Source organism: Oncorhynchus mykiss, chromosome 8, assembly GCF_057628025.1.
Source record: "Oncorhynchus mykiss isolate SJ-2025 chromosome 8, ASM5762802v1, whole genome shotgun sequence".
In the NCBI taxonomy this organism is placed as follows: domain Eukaryota; kingdom Metazoa; phylum Chordata; class Actinopteri; order Salmoniformes; family Salmonidae; genus Oncorhynchus; species Oncorhynchus mykiss.
In genome coordinates this window covers 91,836,131-91,854,615 of record NC_143029.1, presented here as the reverse complement: position 1 = coordinate 91,854,615, position 18,485 = coordinate 91,836,131, and the positions used below count along the sequence as shown (strand labels likewise).

Genomic DNA, 18,485 nt, shown 5'->3' with positions numbered 1-18,485 from the left:
AGACCCTGGCTGTGACACTACTCTCTGAGAGTAATGGCAGACCCTGGCTGTGACCCTACTCTCTGAGGGTAATGGCAGACCCTGGCTGTGACCCTACTCTCTGAGGGTAATGACAGACCCTGGCTGTGACCCTACTCTCTGAGGGTAATGGTAGACCCTGGATGTGACCCTACTCTCTGAGAGTAATGGCAGACCCTGGCTGTGACCCTATTCTCTGAGGGTAATGGCAGACCCTGGCTGTGACCCTACTCTCTGAGGGTAATGGTAGACCCTGGCTGTGACCCTACTCTCTGAGGGTAATGGTAGACCCTGGCTGTGACCCTACTCTCTGAGAGTAATGGTAGACCCTGGCTGTGACCCTACTCTCTGAGAGTAATGGTAGACCCTGGCTGTGACCCTACTCTCTGAGAGTAATGGTAGACCCTGGCTGTGACCCTACTCTCTGAGAGTAATGGTAGACCCTGGCTGTGACCCTACTCTCTGAGAGTAATGGCAGACCCTGGCTGTGACCCTACTCTCTGAGGGTAATGGCAGACCCTGGCTGTGACCCTACTCTCTGAGGGTAATGGTAGACCCTGGCTGTGACCCTACTCTCTGAGAGTAATGGCAGACCCTGGCTGTGACCCTACTCTCTGAGAGTAATGGCAGACCCTGGCTGTGACCCTACTCTCTGAGAGTAATGGTAGACCCTGGCTGTGACCCTACTCTCTGAGGGTAATGGCAGACCCTGGCTGTGACCCTACTCTCTGAGGGTAATGGCAGACCCTGGCTGTGACCCTACTCTCTGAGAGTAATGGCAGACCCTGGCTGTGACCCTACTCTCTGAGGGTAATGGCAGACCCTGGCTGTGACCCTACTCTCTGAGAGTAATGGCAGACCCTGGCTGTGACCCTACTCTCTGAGGGTAATGGTAGACCCTGGCTGTGACCCTACCCTCTGAGAGTAATGGCAGACCTGGCTGTGACCCTACTCTCTGAGGGTAACGGTAGACCCTGGCTGTGACCCTACTCTCTGAGAGTAATGGCAGACCCTGGCTGTGACCCTACTCTCTGAGGGTAATGGCAGACCCTGGCTGTGACCCTACTCTCTGAGGGTAATGGTAGACCCTGGCTGTGACCCTACTCTCTGAGAGTAATGGCAGACCCTGGCTGTGACCCTACTCTCTGAGAGTAATGGTAGACCCTGGCTGTGACCCTACTCTCTGAGGGTAATGGCAGACCCTGGCTGTGACCCTACTCTCTGAGAGTAATGGTAGACCCTGGCTGTGACCCTACTCTCTGAGAGTAATGGTAGACCCCGGCTGTGACCCTACTCTCTGAGAGTAATGGCAGGCCCTGGCTGTGACCCTACTCTCTGAGAGTAATGGTAGACCCTGGCTGTGACCCTACTCTCTGAGGGTAATGGCAGACCCTGGCTGTGACCCTACTCTCTGAGGGTAATGGCAGACCCTGGCTGTGACCCTACTCTCTGAGAGTAATGGCAGACCCTGGCTGTGACCCTACTCTCTGAGGGTAATGGTAGACCCTGGCTGTGACCCTACTCTCTGAGAGTAATGGCAGACCCTGGCTGTGACCCTACTCTCTGAGAGTAATGGCAGACCCTGGCTGTGACCCTACTCTCTGAGAGTAATGGTAGACCCTGGCTGTGACCCTACTCTCTGAGAGTCATGGTAGACCCTGGCTGTGACCCTACTCTCTGAGGGTAATGGTAGACCCTGGCTGTGACCCTACTCTCTGAGGGTAATGGTTGACCCTGGCTGTTTCCCTACTCTCTGAAGGTAATGGCAGACCCTGGCTGTGACCCTACTCTCTGAGAGTAATGGCAGACCCTGGCTGTGACCCTACTCTCTGAGGGTAATGGTAGACCCTGGCTCTGACCCTACTCTCTGAGAGTAATGGTAGACCCTGGCTGTGACCCTACTCTCTGAGGGTAATGGCAGACCCTGGCTGTGACCCTATTCTCTGAGGGTAATGGCAGACCCTGGCTGTGACCCTACTCTCTGAGGGTAATGGTAGACCCTGGCTGTGACCCTACTCTCTGAGGGTAATGGTAGACCCTGGCTGTGACCCTACTCTCTGAGAGTAATGGCAGGCCCTGGCTGTGACCCTACTCTCTGAGAGTAATGGTAGACCCTGGCTGTGACCCTACTCTCTGAGGGTAATGGCAGACCCTGGCTGTGACCCTACTCTCTGAGAGTAATGGTAGACCCTGGCTGTGACCCTACTCTCTGAGGGTAATGGCAGACCCTGGCTGTGACCCTACTCTCTGAGGGTAATGGCAGACCCTGGCTGTGACCCTACTCTCTGAGGGTAATGGCAGACCCTGGCTGTGACCCTACTCTCTGAGAGTAATGGCAGACCCTGGCTGTGACCCTACTCTCTGAGGGTAATGGTAGACCCTGGCTGTGACCCTACTCTCTGAGAGTAATGGCAGACCCTGGCTGTGACCCTACTCTCTGAGAGTAATGGCAGACCCTGGCTGTGACCCTACTCTCTGAGAGTAATGGTAGACCCTGGCTGTGACCCTACTCTCTGAGAGTCATGGTAGACCCTGGCTGTGACCCTACTCTCTGAGGGTAATGGTAGACCCTGGCTGTGACCCTACTCTCTGAGGGTAATGGTTGACCCTGGCTGTTTCCCTACTCTCTGAAGGTAATGGCAGACCCTGGCTGTGACCCTACTCTCTGAGAGTAATGGCAGACCCTGGCTGTGACCCTACTCTCTGAGGGTAATGGTAGACCCTGGCTCTGACCCTACTCTCTGAGAGTAATGGTAGACCCTGGCTGTGACCCTACTCTCTGAGGGTAATGGCAGACCCTGGCTGTGACCCTACTCTCTGAGGGTAATGGTAGACCCTGGCTTTGACCCTACTCTCTGAGGGTAATGGTAGACCCTGGCTGTGACCCTACTCTCTGAGGGTAATGGTAGACCCTGGCTGTGACCCTACTCTCTGAGGGTAATGGCAGACCCTGGCTGTGACCCTACTCTCTGAGAGTAATGGTAGACCCTGGCTGTGACCCTACTCTCTGAGGGTAATGGTAGACGCTGACTGTGACCCTACTCTCTGAGGGTAATGGTAGACCCTGGCTGTGACCCTACTCTCTGAGAGTAATGGTAGACCCTGGCTGTGACCCTACTCTCTGAGGGTAATGGCAGACCCTGGCTTTGACCCTACTCTCTGAGAGTAATGGCAGACCCTGGCTGTGACCCTACTCTCTGAGAGTAATGGCAGACCCTGGCTGTGACCCTACTCTCTGAGAGTAATGGCAGACCCTGGCTGTGACCCTACTCTCTGAGGGTAATGGCAGACCCTGGCTGTGACCCTACTCTCTGAGGGTAATGCAGACCCTGGCTGTGACCCTACTCTCTGAGGGTAATGGTAGACCCTGGCTGTGACCCTACTCTCTGAGAGTAATGGTAGACCCTGGCTGTGACCCTACTCTCTGAGAGTAATGGCAGACCCTGGTTGTGACCCTACTCTCTGAGAGTAATGGTAGACCCTGGCTGTGACCCTACTCTCTGAGGGTAATGGTAGACCCTGGCTGTGACCCTACTCTCTGAGGGTAATGGCAGACCCTGGCTGTGACCCTACTCTCTGAGGGTAATGGCAGACCCTGGCTGTGACCCTACTCTCTGAGAGTAATGGCAGACCCTGGCTGTGACGCTACTCTCTGAGAGTAATGGCAGACCCTGGCTGTGACCCTACTCTCTGAGGGTAATGGCAGACCCTGGCTGTGACCCTACTCTCTGAGGGTAATGACAGACCCTGGCTGTGACCCTACTCTCTGAGGGTAATGGTAGACCCTGGATGTGACCCTACTCTCTGAGAGTAATGGCAGACCCTGGCTGTGACCCTATTCTCTGAGGGTAATGGCAGACCCTGGCTGTGACCCTACTCTCTGAGGGTAATGGTAGACCCTGGCTGTGACCCTACTCTCTGAGGGTAATGGTAGACCCTGGCTGTGACCCTACTCTCTGAGAGTAATGGTAGACCCTGGCTGTGACCCTACTCTCTGAGAGTAATGGTAGACCCTGGCTGTGACCCTACTCTCTGAGAGTAATGGTAGACCCTGGCTGTGACCCTACTCTCTGAGAGTAATGGTAGACCCTGGCTGTGACCCTACTCTCTGAGAGTAATGGCAGACCCTGGCTGTGACCCTACTCTCTGAGGGTAATGGCAGACCCTGGCTGTGACCCTACTCTCTGAGGGTAATGGTAGACCCTGGCTGTGACCCTACTCTCTGAGAGTAATGGCAGACCCTGGCTGTGACCCTACTCTCTGAGAGTAATGGCAGACCCTGGCTGTGACCCTACTCTCTGAGAGTAATGGTAGACCCTGGCTGTGACCCTACTCTCTGAGGGTAATGGCAGACCCTGGCTGTGACCCTACTCTCTGAGGGTAATGGCAGACCCTGGCTGTGACCCTACTCTCTGAGAGTAATGGCAGACCCTGGCTGTGACCCTACTCTCTGAGGGTAATGGCAGACCCTGGCTGTGACCCTACTCTCTGAGAGTAATGGCAGACCCTGGCTGTGACCCTACTCTCTGAGGGTAATGGTAGACCCTGGCTGTGACCCTACCCTCTGAGAGTAATGGCAGACCTGGCTGTGACCCTACTCTCTGAGGGTAACGGTAGACCCTGGCTGTGACCCTACTCTCTGAGAGTAATGGCAGACCCTGGCTGTGACCCTACTCTCTGAGGGTAATGGCAGACCCTGGCTGTGACCCTACTCTCTGAGGGTAATGGTAGACCCTGGCTGTGACCCTACTCTCTGAGAGTAATGGCAGACCCTGGCTGTGACCCTACTCTCTGAGAGTAATGGTAGACCCTGGCTGTGACCCTACTCTCTGAGGGTAATGGCAGACCCTGGCTGTGACCCTACTCTCTGAGAGTAATGGTAGACCCTGGCTGTGACCCTACTCTCTGAGAGTAATGGTAGACCCCGGCTGTGACCCTACTCTCTGAGAGTAATGGCAGGCCCTGGCTGTGACCCTACTCTCTGAGAGTAATGGTAGACCCTGGCTGTGACCCTACTCTCTGAGGGTAATGGCAGACCCTGGCTGTGACCCTACTCTCTGAGGGTAATGGCAGACCCTGGCTGTGACCCTACTCTCTGAGAGTAATGGCAGACCCTGGCTGTGACCCTACTCTCTGAGGGTAATGGTAGACCCTGGCTGTGACCCTACTCTCTGAGAGTAATGGCAGACCCTGGCTGTGACCCTACTCTCTGAGAGTAATGGCAGACCCTGGCTGTGACCCTACTCTCTGAGAGTAATGGTAGACCCTGGCTGTGACCCTACTCTCTGAGAGTCATGGTAGACCCTGGCTGTGACCCTACTCTCTGAGGGTAATGGTAGACCCTGGCTGTGACCCTACTCTCTGAGGGTAATGGTTGACCCTGGCTGTTTCCCTACTCTCTGAAGGTAATGGCAGACCCTGGCTGTGACCCTACTCTCTGAGAGTAATGGCAGACCCTGGCTGTGACCCTACTCTCTGAGGGTAATGGTAGACCCTGGCTCTGACCCTACTCTCTGAGAGTAATGGTAGACCCTGGCTGTGACCCTACTCTCTGAGGGTAATGGCAGACCCTGGCTGTGACCCTATTCTCTGAGGGTAATGGCAGACCCTGGCTGTGACCCTACTCTCTGAGGGTAATGGTAGACCCTGGCTGTGACCCTACTCTCTGAGGGTAATGGTAGACCCTGGCTGTGACCCTACTCTCTGAGAGTAATGGCAGGCCCTGGCTGTGACCCTACTCTCTGAGAGTAATGGTAGACCCTGGCTGTGACCCTACTCTCTGAGGGTAATGGCAGACCCTGGCTGTGACCCTACTCTCTGAGAGTAATGGTAGACCCTGGCTGTGACCCTACTCTCTGAGGGTAATGGCAGACCCTGGCTGTGACCCTACTCTCTGAGGGTAATGGCAGACCCTGGCTGTGACCCTACTCTCTGAGGGTAATGGCAGACCCTGGCTGTGACCCTACTCTCTGAGAGTAATGGCAGACCCTGGCTGTGACCCTACTCTCTGAGGGTAATGGTAGACCCTGGCTGTGACCCTACTCTCTGAGAGTAATGGCAGACCCTGGCTGTGACCCTACTCTCTGAGAGTAATGGCAGACCCTGGCTGTGACCCTACTCTCTGAGAGTAATGGTAGACCCTGGCTGTGACCCTACTCTCTGAGAGTCATGGTAGACCCTGGCTGTGACCCTACTCTCTGAGGGTAATGGTAGACCCTGGCTGTGACCCTACTCTCTGAGGGTAATGGTTGACCCTGGCTGTTTCCCTACTCTCTGAAGGTAATGGCAGACCCTGGCTGTGACCCTACTCTCTGAGAGTAATGGCAGACCCTGGCTGTGACCCTACTCTCTGAGGGTAATGGTAGACCCTGGCTCTGACCCTACTCTCTGAGAGTAATGGTAGACCCTGGCTGTGACCCTACTCTCTGAGGGTAATGGCAGACCCTGGCTGTGACCCTACTCTCTGAGGGTAATGGTAGACCCTGGCTTTGACCCTACTCTCTGAGGGTAATGGTAGACCCTGGCTGTGACCCTACTCTCTGAGGGTAATGGTAGACCCTGGCTGTGACCCTACTCTCTGAGGGTAATGGCAGACCCTGGCTGTGACCCTACTCTCTGAGAGTAATGGTAGACCCTGGCTGTGACCCTACTCTCTGAGGGTAATGGTAGACGCTGACTGTGACCCTACTCTCTGAGGGTAATGGTAGACCCTGGCTGTGACCCTACTCTCTGAGAGTAATGGTAGACCCTGGCTGTGACCCTACTCTCTGAGGGTAATGGCAGACCCTGGCTTTGACCCTACTCTCTGAGAGTAATGGCAGACCCTGGCTGTGACCCTACTCTCTGAGAGTAATGGCAGACCCTGGCTGTGACCCTACTCTCTGAGAGTAATGGCAGACCCTGGCTGTGACCCTACTCTCTGAGGGTAATGGCAGACCCTGGCTGTGACCCTACTCTCTGAGGGTAATGCAGACCCTGGCTGTGACCCTACTCTCTGAGGGTAATGGTAGACCCTGGCTGTGACCCTACTCTCTGAGAGTAATGGTAGACCCTGGCTGTGACCCTACTCTCTGAGAGTAATGGCAGACCCTGGTTGTGACCCTACTCTCTGAGAGTAATGGTAGACCCTGGCTGTGACCCTACTCTCTGAGGGTAATGGCAGACCCTGGCTGTGACCCTACTCTCTGAGGGTAATGGCAGACCCTGGCTGTGACCCTACTCTCTGAGAGTAATGGCAGACCCTGGCTGTGACCCTACTCTCTGAGAGTAATGGCAGACCCTGGCTGTGACCCTACTCTCTGAGGGTAATGGTAGACCCTGGCTGTGACCCTACCCTCTGAGGGTAATGGCAGACCCTGGCTGTGACCCTACTCTCTGAGAGTAATGGTAGACCCTGGCTGTGACCCTACTCTCTGAGGGTAATGGTAGACGCTGACTGTGACCCTACTCTCTGAGGGTAATGGTAGACCCTGGCTGTGACCCTACTCTCTGAGAGTAATGGTAGACCCTGGCTGTGACCCTACTCTCTGAGGGTAATGGCAGACCCTGGCTTTGACCCTACTCTCTGAGAGTAATGGCAGACCCTGGCTGTGACCCTACTCTCTGAGAGTAATGGCAGACCCTGGCTGTGACCCTACTCTCTGAGAGTAATGGCAGACCCTGGCTGTGACCCTACTCTCTGAGGGTAATGGCAGACCCTGGCTGTGACCCTACTCTCTGAGGGTAATGCAGACCCTGGCTGTGACCCTACTCTCTGAGGGTAATGGTAGACCCTGGCTGTGACCCTACTCTCTGAGAGTAATGGTAGACCCTGGCTGTGACCCTACTCTCTGAGAGTAATGGCAGACCCTGGTTGTGACCCTACTCTCTGAGAGTAATGGTAGACCCTGGCTGTGACCCTACTCTCTGAGGGTAATGGCAGACCCTGGCTGTGACCCTACTCTCTGAGGGTAATGGCAGACCCTGGCTGTGACCCTACTCTCTGAGAGTAATGGCAGACCCTGGCTGTGACCCTACTCTCTGAGAGTAATGGCAGACCCTGGCTGTGACCCTACTCTCAGAGGGTAATGTTAGACCCTGGCTGTGACCCTACTCTCTGAGAGTAATGGTAGACCCTGGCTGTGACCCTACTCTCTGAGAGTAATGGCAGACCCTGGCTGTGACCCTACTCTCTGAGAGTAATGGCAGACCCTGGCTGTGACCCTACTCTCTGAGGGTAATGGCAGACCCTGGCTGTGACCCTACTCTCTGAGGGTAATGGTAGACCCTGGCTGTGACCCTACCCTCTGAGGGTAATGGCAGACCCTGGCTGTGACCCTACTCTCTGAGAGTAATGGCAGACCCTGGCTGTGACCCTACTCTCTGAGAGTAATGGCAGACCCTGGCTGTGACCCTACTCTCTGAGAGTAATGGCAGACCCTGGCTGTGACCCTACTCTCTGAGAGTAATGGCAGACCCTGGCTGTGACCCTACTCTCAGAGGGTAATGTTAGACCCTGGCTGTGACCCTACTCTCTGAGAGTAATGGTAGACCCTGGCTGTGACCCTACTCTCTGAGGGTAATGGCAGACCCTGGCTGTGACCCTACTCTCTGAGAGTAATGGCAGACCCTGGCTGTGACCCTACTCTCTGAGAGTAATGGCAGACCCTGGCTGTGACCCTACTCTCTGAGGGTAATGGTAGACCGTGGCTGTGACCCTACTCTCTGAGGGTAATGGCAGACCCTGGCTGTGACCCTACTCTCTGAGAGTAATGGTAGACCCTGGCTGTGACCCTACTCTCTGAGGGTAATGGCAGACCCTGGCTGTGACCCTACTCTCTGAGGGTAATGGCAGACCCTGGCTGTGACCCTACTCTCTGAGAGTAATGGCAGACCCTGGCTGTGACACTACTCTCTGAGAGTAATGGCAGACCCTGGCTGTGACCCTACTCTCTGAGGGTAATGGCAGACCCTGGCTGTGACCCTACTCTCTGAGGGTAATGACAGACCCTGGCTGTGACCCTACTCTCTGAGGGTAATGGTAGACCCTGGATGTGACCCTACTCTCTGAGAGTAATGGCAGACCCTGGCTGTGACCCTATTCTCTGAGGGTAATGGCAGACCCTGGCTGTGACCCTACTCTCTGAGGGTAATGGTAGACCCTGGCTGTGACCCTACTCTCTGAGGGTAATGGTAGACCCTGGCTGTGACCCTACTCTCTGAGAGTAATGGTAGACCCTGGCTGTGACCCTACTCTCTGAGAGTAATGGTAGACCCTGGCTGTGACCCTACTCTCTGAGAGTAATGGTAGACCCTGGCTGTGACCCTACTCTCTGAGGGTAATGGCAGACCCTGGCTGTGACCCTACTCTCTGAGAGTAATGGCAGACACTGGCTGTGACTCTACTCTCTGAGGGTAATGGCAGACCCTGGCTGTGACCCTACTCTCTGAGCGTAATGGCAGACCCTGGCTGTGACCCTACTCTCTGAGGGTAATGGTAGACCCTGGCTGTGACCCTACTCTCTAAGAGTAATGGCAGACCCTGGCTGTGACCCTACTCTCTGAGGGTAATGGCAGACCCTGGCTGTGACCCTACTCTCTGAGGGTAATGGTAGACCCTGGCTGTGACCCTACCCTCTGAGGGTAATGGCAGACCCTGGCTGTGACCCTACTCTCTGAGAGTAATGGCAGACCCTGGCTGTGACCCTACTCTCTGAGAGTAATGGCAGACCCTGGCTGTGACCCTACTCTCTGAGAGTAATGGCAGACCCTGGCTGTGACCCTACTCTCTGAGAGTAATGGCAGACCCTGGCTGTGACCCTACTCTCAGAGGGTAATGTTAGACCCTGGCTGTGACCCTACTCTCTGAGAGTAATGGTAGACCCTGGCTGTGACCCTACTCTCTGAGGGTAATGGCAGACCCTGGCTGTGACCCTACTCTCTGAGAGTAATGGCAGACCCTGGCTGTGACCCTACTCTCTGAGAGTAATGGCAGACCCTGGCTGTGACCCTACTCTCTGAGGGTAATGGTAGACCGTGGCTGTGACCCTACTCTCTGAGGGTAATGGCAGACCCTGGCTGTGACCCTACTCTCTGAGAGTAATGGTAGACCCTGGCTGTGACCCTACTCTCTGAGGGTAATGGCAGACCCTGGCTGTGACCCTACTCTCTGAGGGTAATGGCAGACCCTGGCTGTGACCCTACTCTCTGAGAGTAATGGCAGACCCTGGCTGTGACACTACTCTCTGAGAGTAATGGCAGACCCTGGCTGTGACCCTACTCTCTGAGGGTAATGGCAGACCCTGGCTGTGACCCTACTCTCTGAGGGTAATGACAGACCCTGGCTGTGACCCTACTCTCTGAGGGTAATGGTAGACCCTGGATGTGACCCTACTCTCTGAGAGTAATGGCAGACCCTGGCTGTGACCCTATTCTCTGAGGGTAATGGCAGACCCTGGCTGTGACCCTACTCTCTGAGGGTAATGGTAGACCCTGGCTGTGACCCTACTCTCTGAGGGTAATGGTAGACCCTGGCTGTGACCCTACTCTCTGAGAGTAATGGTAGACCCTGGCTGTGACCCTACTCTCTGAGAGTAATGGTAGACCCTGGCTGTGACCCTACTCTCTGAGAGTAATGGTAGACCCTGGCTGTGACCCTACTCTCTGAGGGTAATGGCAGACCCTGGCTGTGACCCTACTCTCTGAGAGTAATGGCAGACCCTGGCTGTGACTCTACTCTCTGAGGGTAATGGCAGACCCTGGCTGTGACCCTACTCTCTGAGCGTAATGGCAGACCCTGGCTGTGACCCTACTCTCTGAGAGTAATGGCAGACCCTGGCTGTGACCCTACTCTCTGAGGGTAATGGTAGACCCTGGCTGTTTCCCTACTCTCTGAGGGTAATGGCAGACCCTGGCTGTGACCCTACTCTCTGAGAGTAATGGTAGACCCTGGCTGTGACCCTACTCTCTGAGGGTAATGGCAGACCCTGGCTTTGACCCTACTCTCTGAGAGTAATGGCAGACCCTGGCTGTGACCCTACTCTCTGAGAGTAATGGCAGACCCTGGCTGTGACCCTACTCTCTGAGAGTAATGGCAGACCCTGGCTGTGACCCTACTCTCTGAGGGTAATGGCAGACCCTGGCTGTGACCCTACTCTCTGAGGGTAATGACAGACCCTGGCTGTGACCCTACTCTCTGAGGGTAATGGTAGACCCTGGCTGTGACCCTACTCTCTGAGAGTAATGGTAGACCCTGGCTGTGACCCTTCTCTCTGAGAGTAATGGCAGACCCTGGTTGTGACCCTACTCTCTGAGAGTAATGGTAGACCCTGGCTGTGACCCTACTCTCTGAGGGTAATGGCAGACCCTGGCTGTGACCCTACTCTCTGAGGGTAATGGCAGACCCTGGCTGTGACCCTACTCTCTGAGAGTAATGGCAGACCCTGGCTGTGACCCTACTCTCTGAGAGTAATGGCAGACCCTGGCTGTGACCCTACTCTCAGAGGGTAATGTTAGACCCTGGCTGTGACCCTACTCTCTGAGAGTAATGGTAGACCCTGGCTGTGACCCTACTCTCTGAGAGTAATGGCAGACCCTGGCTGTGACCCTACTCTCTGAGAGTAATGGCAGACCCTGGCTGTGACCCTACTCTCTGAGGGTAATGGCAGACCCTGGCTGTGACCCTACTCTCTGAGGGTAATGGTAGACCCTGGCTGTGACCCTACTCTCTGAGGGTAATGGCAGACCCTGGCTGTGACCCTACTCTCTGAGAGTAATGGCAGACCCTGGCTGTGACCCTACTCTCTGAGAGTAATGGCAGACCCTGGCTGTGACCCTACTCTCTGAGAGTAATGGCAGACCCTGGCTGTGACCCTACTCTCTGAGGGTAATGGCAGACCCTGGCTGTGACCCTACTCTCTGAGAGTAATGGTAGACCCTGGCTGTGACACTACTCTCTGAGAGTAATGGCAGACCCTGGTTGTGACCCTACTCTCTGAGAGTAATGGTAGACCCTGGCTGTGACCCTACTCTCTGAGGGTAATGGCAGACCCTGGCTGTGACCCTACTCTCTGAGGGTAATGGCAGACCCTGGCTGTGACCCTACTCTCTGAGAGTAATGGCAGACCCTGGCTGTGACCCTACTCTCTGAGAGTAATGGCAGACCCTGGCTGTGACCCTACTCTCAGAGGGTAATGTTAGACCCTGGCTGTGACCCTACTCTCTGAGAGTAATGGTAGACCCTGGCTGTGACCCTACTCTCTGAGAGTATTGGCAGACCCTGGCTGTGACCCTACTCTCTGAGAGTAATGGCAGACCTTGGCTGTGACCCTACTCTCTGAGAGTAATGGTAGACCCTGGCTGTGACCCTACTCTCTGAGAGTAATGGTAGACCCTGGCTGTGACCCTACTCTCTGAGGGTAATGGCAGACCCTGGCTGTGACCCTACTCTCTGAGAGTAATGGTAGACCCTGGCTGTGACCCTACTCTCTGAGAGTAATGGTAGACCCTGGCTGTGACCCTACTCTCTGAGAGTAATGGCAGACCCTGGCTGTGACCCTACTCTCTGAGAGTAATGGTAGACCCTGGCTGTGACCCTACTCTCTGAGGGTAATGGCAGACCCTGGCTGTGACCCTACTCTCTGAGGGTAATGGCAGACCCTGGCTGTGACCCTACTCTCTGAGAGTAATGGCAGACCCTGGCTGTAACCCTACTCTCTGAGAGTAATGGCAGACCCTGGCTGTGACCCTACTCTCTGAGGGTAATGGTAGACCCTGGCTGTGACCCTACTCTCTAAGAGTAATGGTAGACCCTGGCTGTGACCCTACTCTCTGAGGGTAATGGCAGACCCTGGCTGTGACCCTACTCTCTGAGGGTAATGGTAGACCCTGGCTGTGACCCTACTCTCTGAGAGTAATGGTAGACCCTGGTTGTGACCCTACTCTCTGAGAGTAATGGTAGACCCTGGCTGTGACCCTACTCTCTGAGAGTAATGGTAGACCCTGGCTGTGACCCTACTCTCTGAGGGTAATGGTAGACCCTGGCTGTGACCCTACTTTCTGAGAGTAATGGTAGACCCTGGCTGTGACCCTACTCTCTGAGGGTAATGGTAGACCCTGGCTGTGACCCTACTCTCTGAGGGTAATGGTAGACCCTGGCTGTTTCCCTACTCTCTGAGGGTAATGGCAGACCCTGGCTGTGACCCTACTCTCTGAGAGTAATGGCAGACCCTGGCTGTGACCCTACTCTCTGAGGGTAATGGTAGACCCTGGCTGTGACCCTACTCTCTGAGAGTAATGGTAGACCCTGGCTGTGACCCTACTCTCTGAGGGTAATGGCAGACCCTGGCTGTGACCCTACTCTCTGAGGGTAATAGTAGAACCTGGCTTTGACCTTACTCTCTGAGGGTAATGGTAGACCCTGGCTGTGACCCTACTCTCTGAGGGTAATGGTAGACCCTGGCTGTGACCCTACTCTCTGAGGGTAATGGCAGACCCTGGCTGTGACCCTACTCTCTGAGAGTAATGGCAGACCCTGGCTGTGACCCTACTCTCTGAGAGTAATGGCAGACCCTGGCTGTGACCCTACTCTCTGAGAGTAATGGCAGACCCTGGCTGTGACCCTACTCTCTGAGGGTAATGGCAGACCCTGGCTGTGACCCTACTCTCTGAGGGTAATGACAGACCCTAGCTGTGACCCTACTCTCTGAGGGTAATGGTAGACCCTGGCTGTGACCCTACTCTCTGAGAGTAATGGTAGACCCTGGCTGTGACCCTACTCTCTGAGAGTAATGGCAGACCCTGGCTGTGACCCTACTCTCTGAGAGTAATGGTAGACCCTGGCTGTGACCCTACTCTCTGAGAGTAATGGCAGACCCTGGCTGTGACCCTACTCTCTGAGGGTAATGGCAGACCCTGGCTGTGACCCTACTCTCTGAGAGTAATGGCAGACCCTGGCTGTGACACTACTCTCTGAGAGTAATGGCAGACCCTGGCTGTGACCCTACTCTCTGAGGGTAATGGTAGACCCTGGCTGTGACCCTACTCTCTGAGGGTAATAGCAGACCCTGGCTGTGACCCTACTCTCTGAGTGTAATGGCAGACCCTGGCTGTGACCCTACTCTCTGAGAGTAATGGCAGACCCTGGCTGTGACCCTACTCTCTGAGGGTAATGGCATACCCTGGCTGTGACCCTACTCTCTGGGAGTAATGGCAGACCCTGGCTGTGACCCTACTCTCTGAGGGTAATGGCAGACCCTGGCTGTGACCCTACTCTCTGAGGGTAATGGTAGACCCTGGCTGTGACCCTACTCTCTGAGGGTAATGGCAGACCCTGGCTGTGACCCTACTCTCTGAGGGTAATGGTAGACCCTGGCTGTGACCCTACTCTCTGAGAGTAATGGTAGACCCTGGCTGTGACCCTACTCTCTGAGGGTAATGGCAGACCCTGGCTGTGACCCTACTCTCTGAGAGTAATGGTAGACCCTGGCTGTGACCCTACTCTCTGAGAGTAATGGTAGACCCTGGCTGTGACCCTACTCTCTGAGAGTAATGGTAGACCCTGGCTGTGACCCTACTCTCTGAGGGTAATGGCAGACCCTGGCTGTGAACCTACTCTCTGAGAGTAATGGCAGACCCTGGCTGTGACTCTACTCTCTGAGGGTAATGGCAGAACCTGGCTGTGACCCTACTCTCTGAGAGTAATGGCAGACCCTGGCTGTGACCCTACTCTCTGAGAGTAATGGCAGACCCTGGCTGTGACCCTACTCTCTGAGAGTAATTGCAGACCCTGGCTGTGACCCTACTCTCTGAGGGTAATGGTAGACCCTGGCTGTGACCCTACTCTCTGAGAGTAATTGCAGACCCTGGCTGTGACCCTACTCTCTGAGAGTAATTGCAGACCCTGGCTGTGACCCTATTCTCTGAGGGTAATTGCAGACCCTGGCTGTGACCCTACTCTCTGAGAGTAATGGCAGACCCTGGCTGTGACCCTACTCTCTGAGGGTAATGGCAGACCCTGGCTGTGACCCTACTCTCTGAGGGTAATGACAGACCCTAGCTGTGACCCTACTCTCTGAGGGTAATGGTAGACCCTGGCTGTGACCCTACTCTCTGAGAGTAATGGTAGACCCTGGCTGTGACCCTACTCTCTGAGAGTAATGGCAGACCCTGGCTGTGACCCTACTCTCTGAGAGTAATGGTAGACCCTGGCTGTGACCCTACTCTCTGAGAGTAATGGCAGACCCTGGCTGTGACCCTACTCTCTGAGGGTAATGGCAGACCCTGGCTGTGACCCTACTCTCTGAGAGTAATGGCAGACCCTGGCTGTGACACTACTCTCTGAGAGTAATGGCAGACCCTGGCTGTGACCCTACTCTCTGAGGGTAATGGTAGACCCTGGCTGTGACCCTACTCTCTGAGGGTAATAGCAGACCCTGGCTGTGACCCTACTCTCTGAGTGTAATGGCAGACCCTGGCTGTGACCCTACTCTCTGAGAGTAATGGCAGACCCTGGCTGTGACCCTACTCTCTGAGGGTAATGGCATACCCTGGCTGTGACCCTACTCTCTGGGAGTAATGGCAGACCCTGGCTGTGACCCTACTCCCTGAGGGTAATGGCAGACCCTGGCTGTGACCCTACTCTCTGAGGGTAATGGTAGACCCTGGCTGTGACCCTACTCTCTGAGGGTAATGGCAGACCCTGGCTGTGACCCTACTCTCTGAGGGTAATGGTAGACCCTGGCTGTGACCCTACTCTCTGAGAGTAATGGTAGACCCTGGCTGTGACCCTACTCTCTGAGGGTAATGGCAGACCCTGGCTGTGACCCTACTCTCTGAGAGTAATGGTAGACCCTGGCTGTGACCCTACTCTCTGAGAGTAATGGTAGACCCTGGCTGTGACCCTACTCTCTGAGAGTAATGGTAGACCCTGGCTGTGACCCTACTCTCTGAGGGTAATGGCAGACCCTGGCTGTGAACCTACTCTCTGAGAGTAATGGCAGACCCTGGCTGTGACTCTACTCTCTGAGGGTAATGGCAGAACCTGGCTGTGACCCTACTCTCTGAGAGTAATGGCAGACCCTGGCTGTGACCCTACTCTCTGAGAGTAATGGCAGACCCTGGCTGTGACCCTACTCTCTGAGAGTAATTGCAGACCCTGGCTGTGACCCTACTCTCTGAGGGTAATGGTAGACCCTGGCTGTGACCCTACTCTCTGAGAGTAATTGCAGACCCTGGCTGTGACCCTACTCTCTGAGAGTAATTGCAGACCCTGGCTGTGACCCTATTCTCTGAGGGTAATGGTAGACCCTGGCTGTGACCCTACTCTCTGAGAGTAATGGCAGACCCTGGCTGTGACCCTACTCTCTGAGAGTAATGGTAGACCCTGGCTGTGACCCTACTCTCTGAGAGTAATGGTAGACCCTGGCTGTGACCCTACTCTCTGAGAGTAATGGTAGACCCTGGCTGTGACCCTACTCTCTGAGGATAATGGTAGACCCTGGCTGTGACCCTACTCTCTGAGGATAATGGTAGACCCTGGCTGTGACCCTACTCTCTGAGAGTAATGGCAGACCCTGGCTGTGACCCTACTCTCTGAGAGTAATGGTAGACCCTGGCTGTGACCCTACTCTCTGAGGGTAATGGTAGACCCTGGCTGTGACCCTACTCTCTGAGGGTAATGGTAGACCCTGGCTGTGACCCTACTCTCTGAGGGTAGAGTTGGGATATGCAAAAAACAAACATGTTTCCAACTCACACATGCGTATTGATACACACTTGTACATATGTGAAATAGGACAATTACAAGCACCCACCAAATTATTACTATTATTATTATCTTAATGCTACACAGCCTGTGTGATGTGATTCAGAAGTAATTTGGGCAATAACCCCCCCCCCCCCAAACTGCAGATAAAACCCTATTAAACGAATGCTTTGTGGTTATCTCGGTCTCATAAGAAAACACCTTCAGTTGAAGTTCAAAGCTTGTCCATCCTGTTCTCTTTATATGATCTTATATGCAGCACAGCAGACCGCTACACCGGGCTGCGGCTGTCTCGATGTTCTCCCTGCGTGAAGGAATCAAGAATCAGAATCAGACACCAGAGGGTCACGTGATCACCAGGAGGCGGTGCGGTCGCGTCTATCAGCCAGTAGCAGCACACGTCAATCCAACACCAGGTTCCATGGAGAATGCCGAGATAACTCGAATAACGGTACGCTACAATATTTATGTGGGAGAAATGATCTTCGTTTGATAAACAACCGAATATGGGTTTGTCGCGCGCATCAATAAACCGCACATAAAACAACAACAACAACAACAAACGGCAGAACTGTTTTTCGTCTCGTCACGAAACCCAACAGCTCCAGCCGAGACAGAACCATTGTCTGAATATATGTTTAGGATGGCCTGGATAGGCAAGGTAAGACGGATTCTCTCTTTAAACAAGTGCCAAATTGATCAACAGACTGTATTAACTATGTGTGATTCAAAATGAGCATAAATTGACTGGGCAGTGTGACAGTAGTGTTTTGAATATTATACGTTGCTGTATTCAGCTGGACACTGTTCGCGGTGTAACTGTTTCCCTCTTCTGCCCCCTTTTTTTTGTTGACCACCAAATGTGGTTGACTGGTGGGTTAACGTTCAATCGGTTACAATGTAACGGGAAACATTATTGCAGAGGCCTAAAGGATACAAAGTATCCAACGATAACCGTTGATCTGGTATGTATCCACATGCGTTGTGCATGTGGATTCCCCTTAGCCTATGTTTAGAGAGCAGGGTCTGCGATGTGTGCAAATAATTATTTAGTATTGCTTCCATTACCTAAAGTTAAATTAAGTCCCACATTTATTACCATGCCATGGGCCATTGTGGTAAACAAATTGAGCTCGAATTCACGTTTTAAATAGACTTATCATCAATTTAAATGCCCGGCAGTGACTCCAAATAGCCTATTATATTTGTATTGTCAAACAACTTATTTTTCTGCAAGAAACTCACATGATAATACAACACACACACACATAGTCCGGGTAACATTTGAATGAACTATTCAGCAGTCTTATGGTTGGGGGTAGAAGCTGTCTCCGAGAGCCCATGCCAGACGGTAACAGAGTGAACAGTCTATGGCTTGGATGCCTGGAGTCTTTGGCAATTTTTCTGGCCTTCCTCTGACACCGCCTGGTATTGAGGTCCTGGATGTCAGGGAGCTCGGCCCCAGTGATGTACTGGGCTGTTCGCACCACCCTCTGTAGCATCTTGAGGTCGAGGGCGGTGCATTTGCCATACCAAGTAATTCAGCAAGTCAAGATGCTCTCGATGGTGCAGCTGTATAACTTTTTGTGGATCCTAGGCCCCATGCCATATATTTTAATCTTTCAGAGGGGCAAGAGGTGCTGTCGTGCCCCCTTCACAACTGTGTTGGTGTGTGTGGACCATGTCCTTAGTGGTGTAGACGCCAAAGAACTTGAAGCTCTCGACC

The 18,485-nt window shown here is 54.0% G+C and overlaps 1 protein-coding gene across 4 annotated transcripts in view; it reads left to right on the top strand.

The window, feature by feature from the left end:
- Nucleotides 1-17,117: 17,117 nt before the first annotated feature.
- st6galnac3 (ST6 (alpha-N-acetyl-neuraminyl-2,3-beta-galactosyl-1,3)-N-acetylgalactosaminide alpha-2,6-sialyltransferase 3) overlaps nucleotides 17,118-18,485 on the top strand; it is a 139,139-nt gene continuing 137,771 nt past the window's right edge. For 2 of the 4 annotated variants that reach the window (XM_036986764.2, XM_090182988.1), the window contains exon 1: nucleotides 17,119-17,420. In XM_036986764.2, the coding sequence (XP_036842659.2) occupies nucleotides 17,394-17,420 (27 nt within the window). In that variant the 5' untranslated portion in view covers nucleotides 17,119-17,393. Of the gene's footprint in view, nucleotides 17,421-18,485 lie in introns of all 4 variants that reach the window. The other 2 variants (XM_090182987.1, XM_036986763.2) reach the window with 2 other exon arrangements.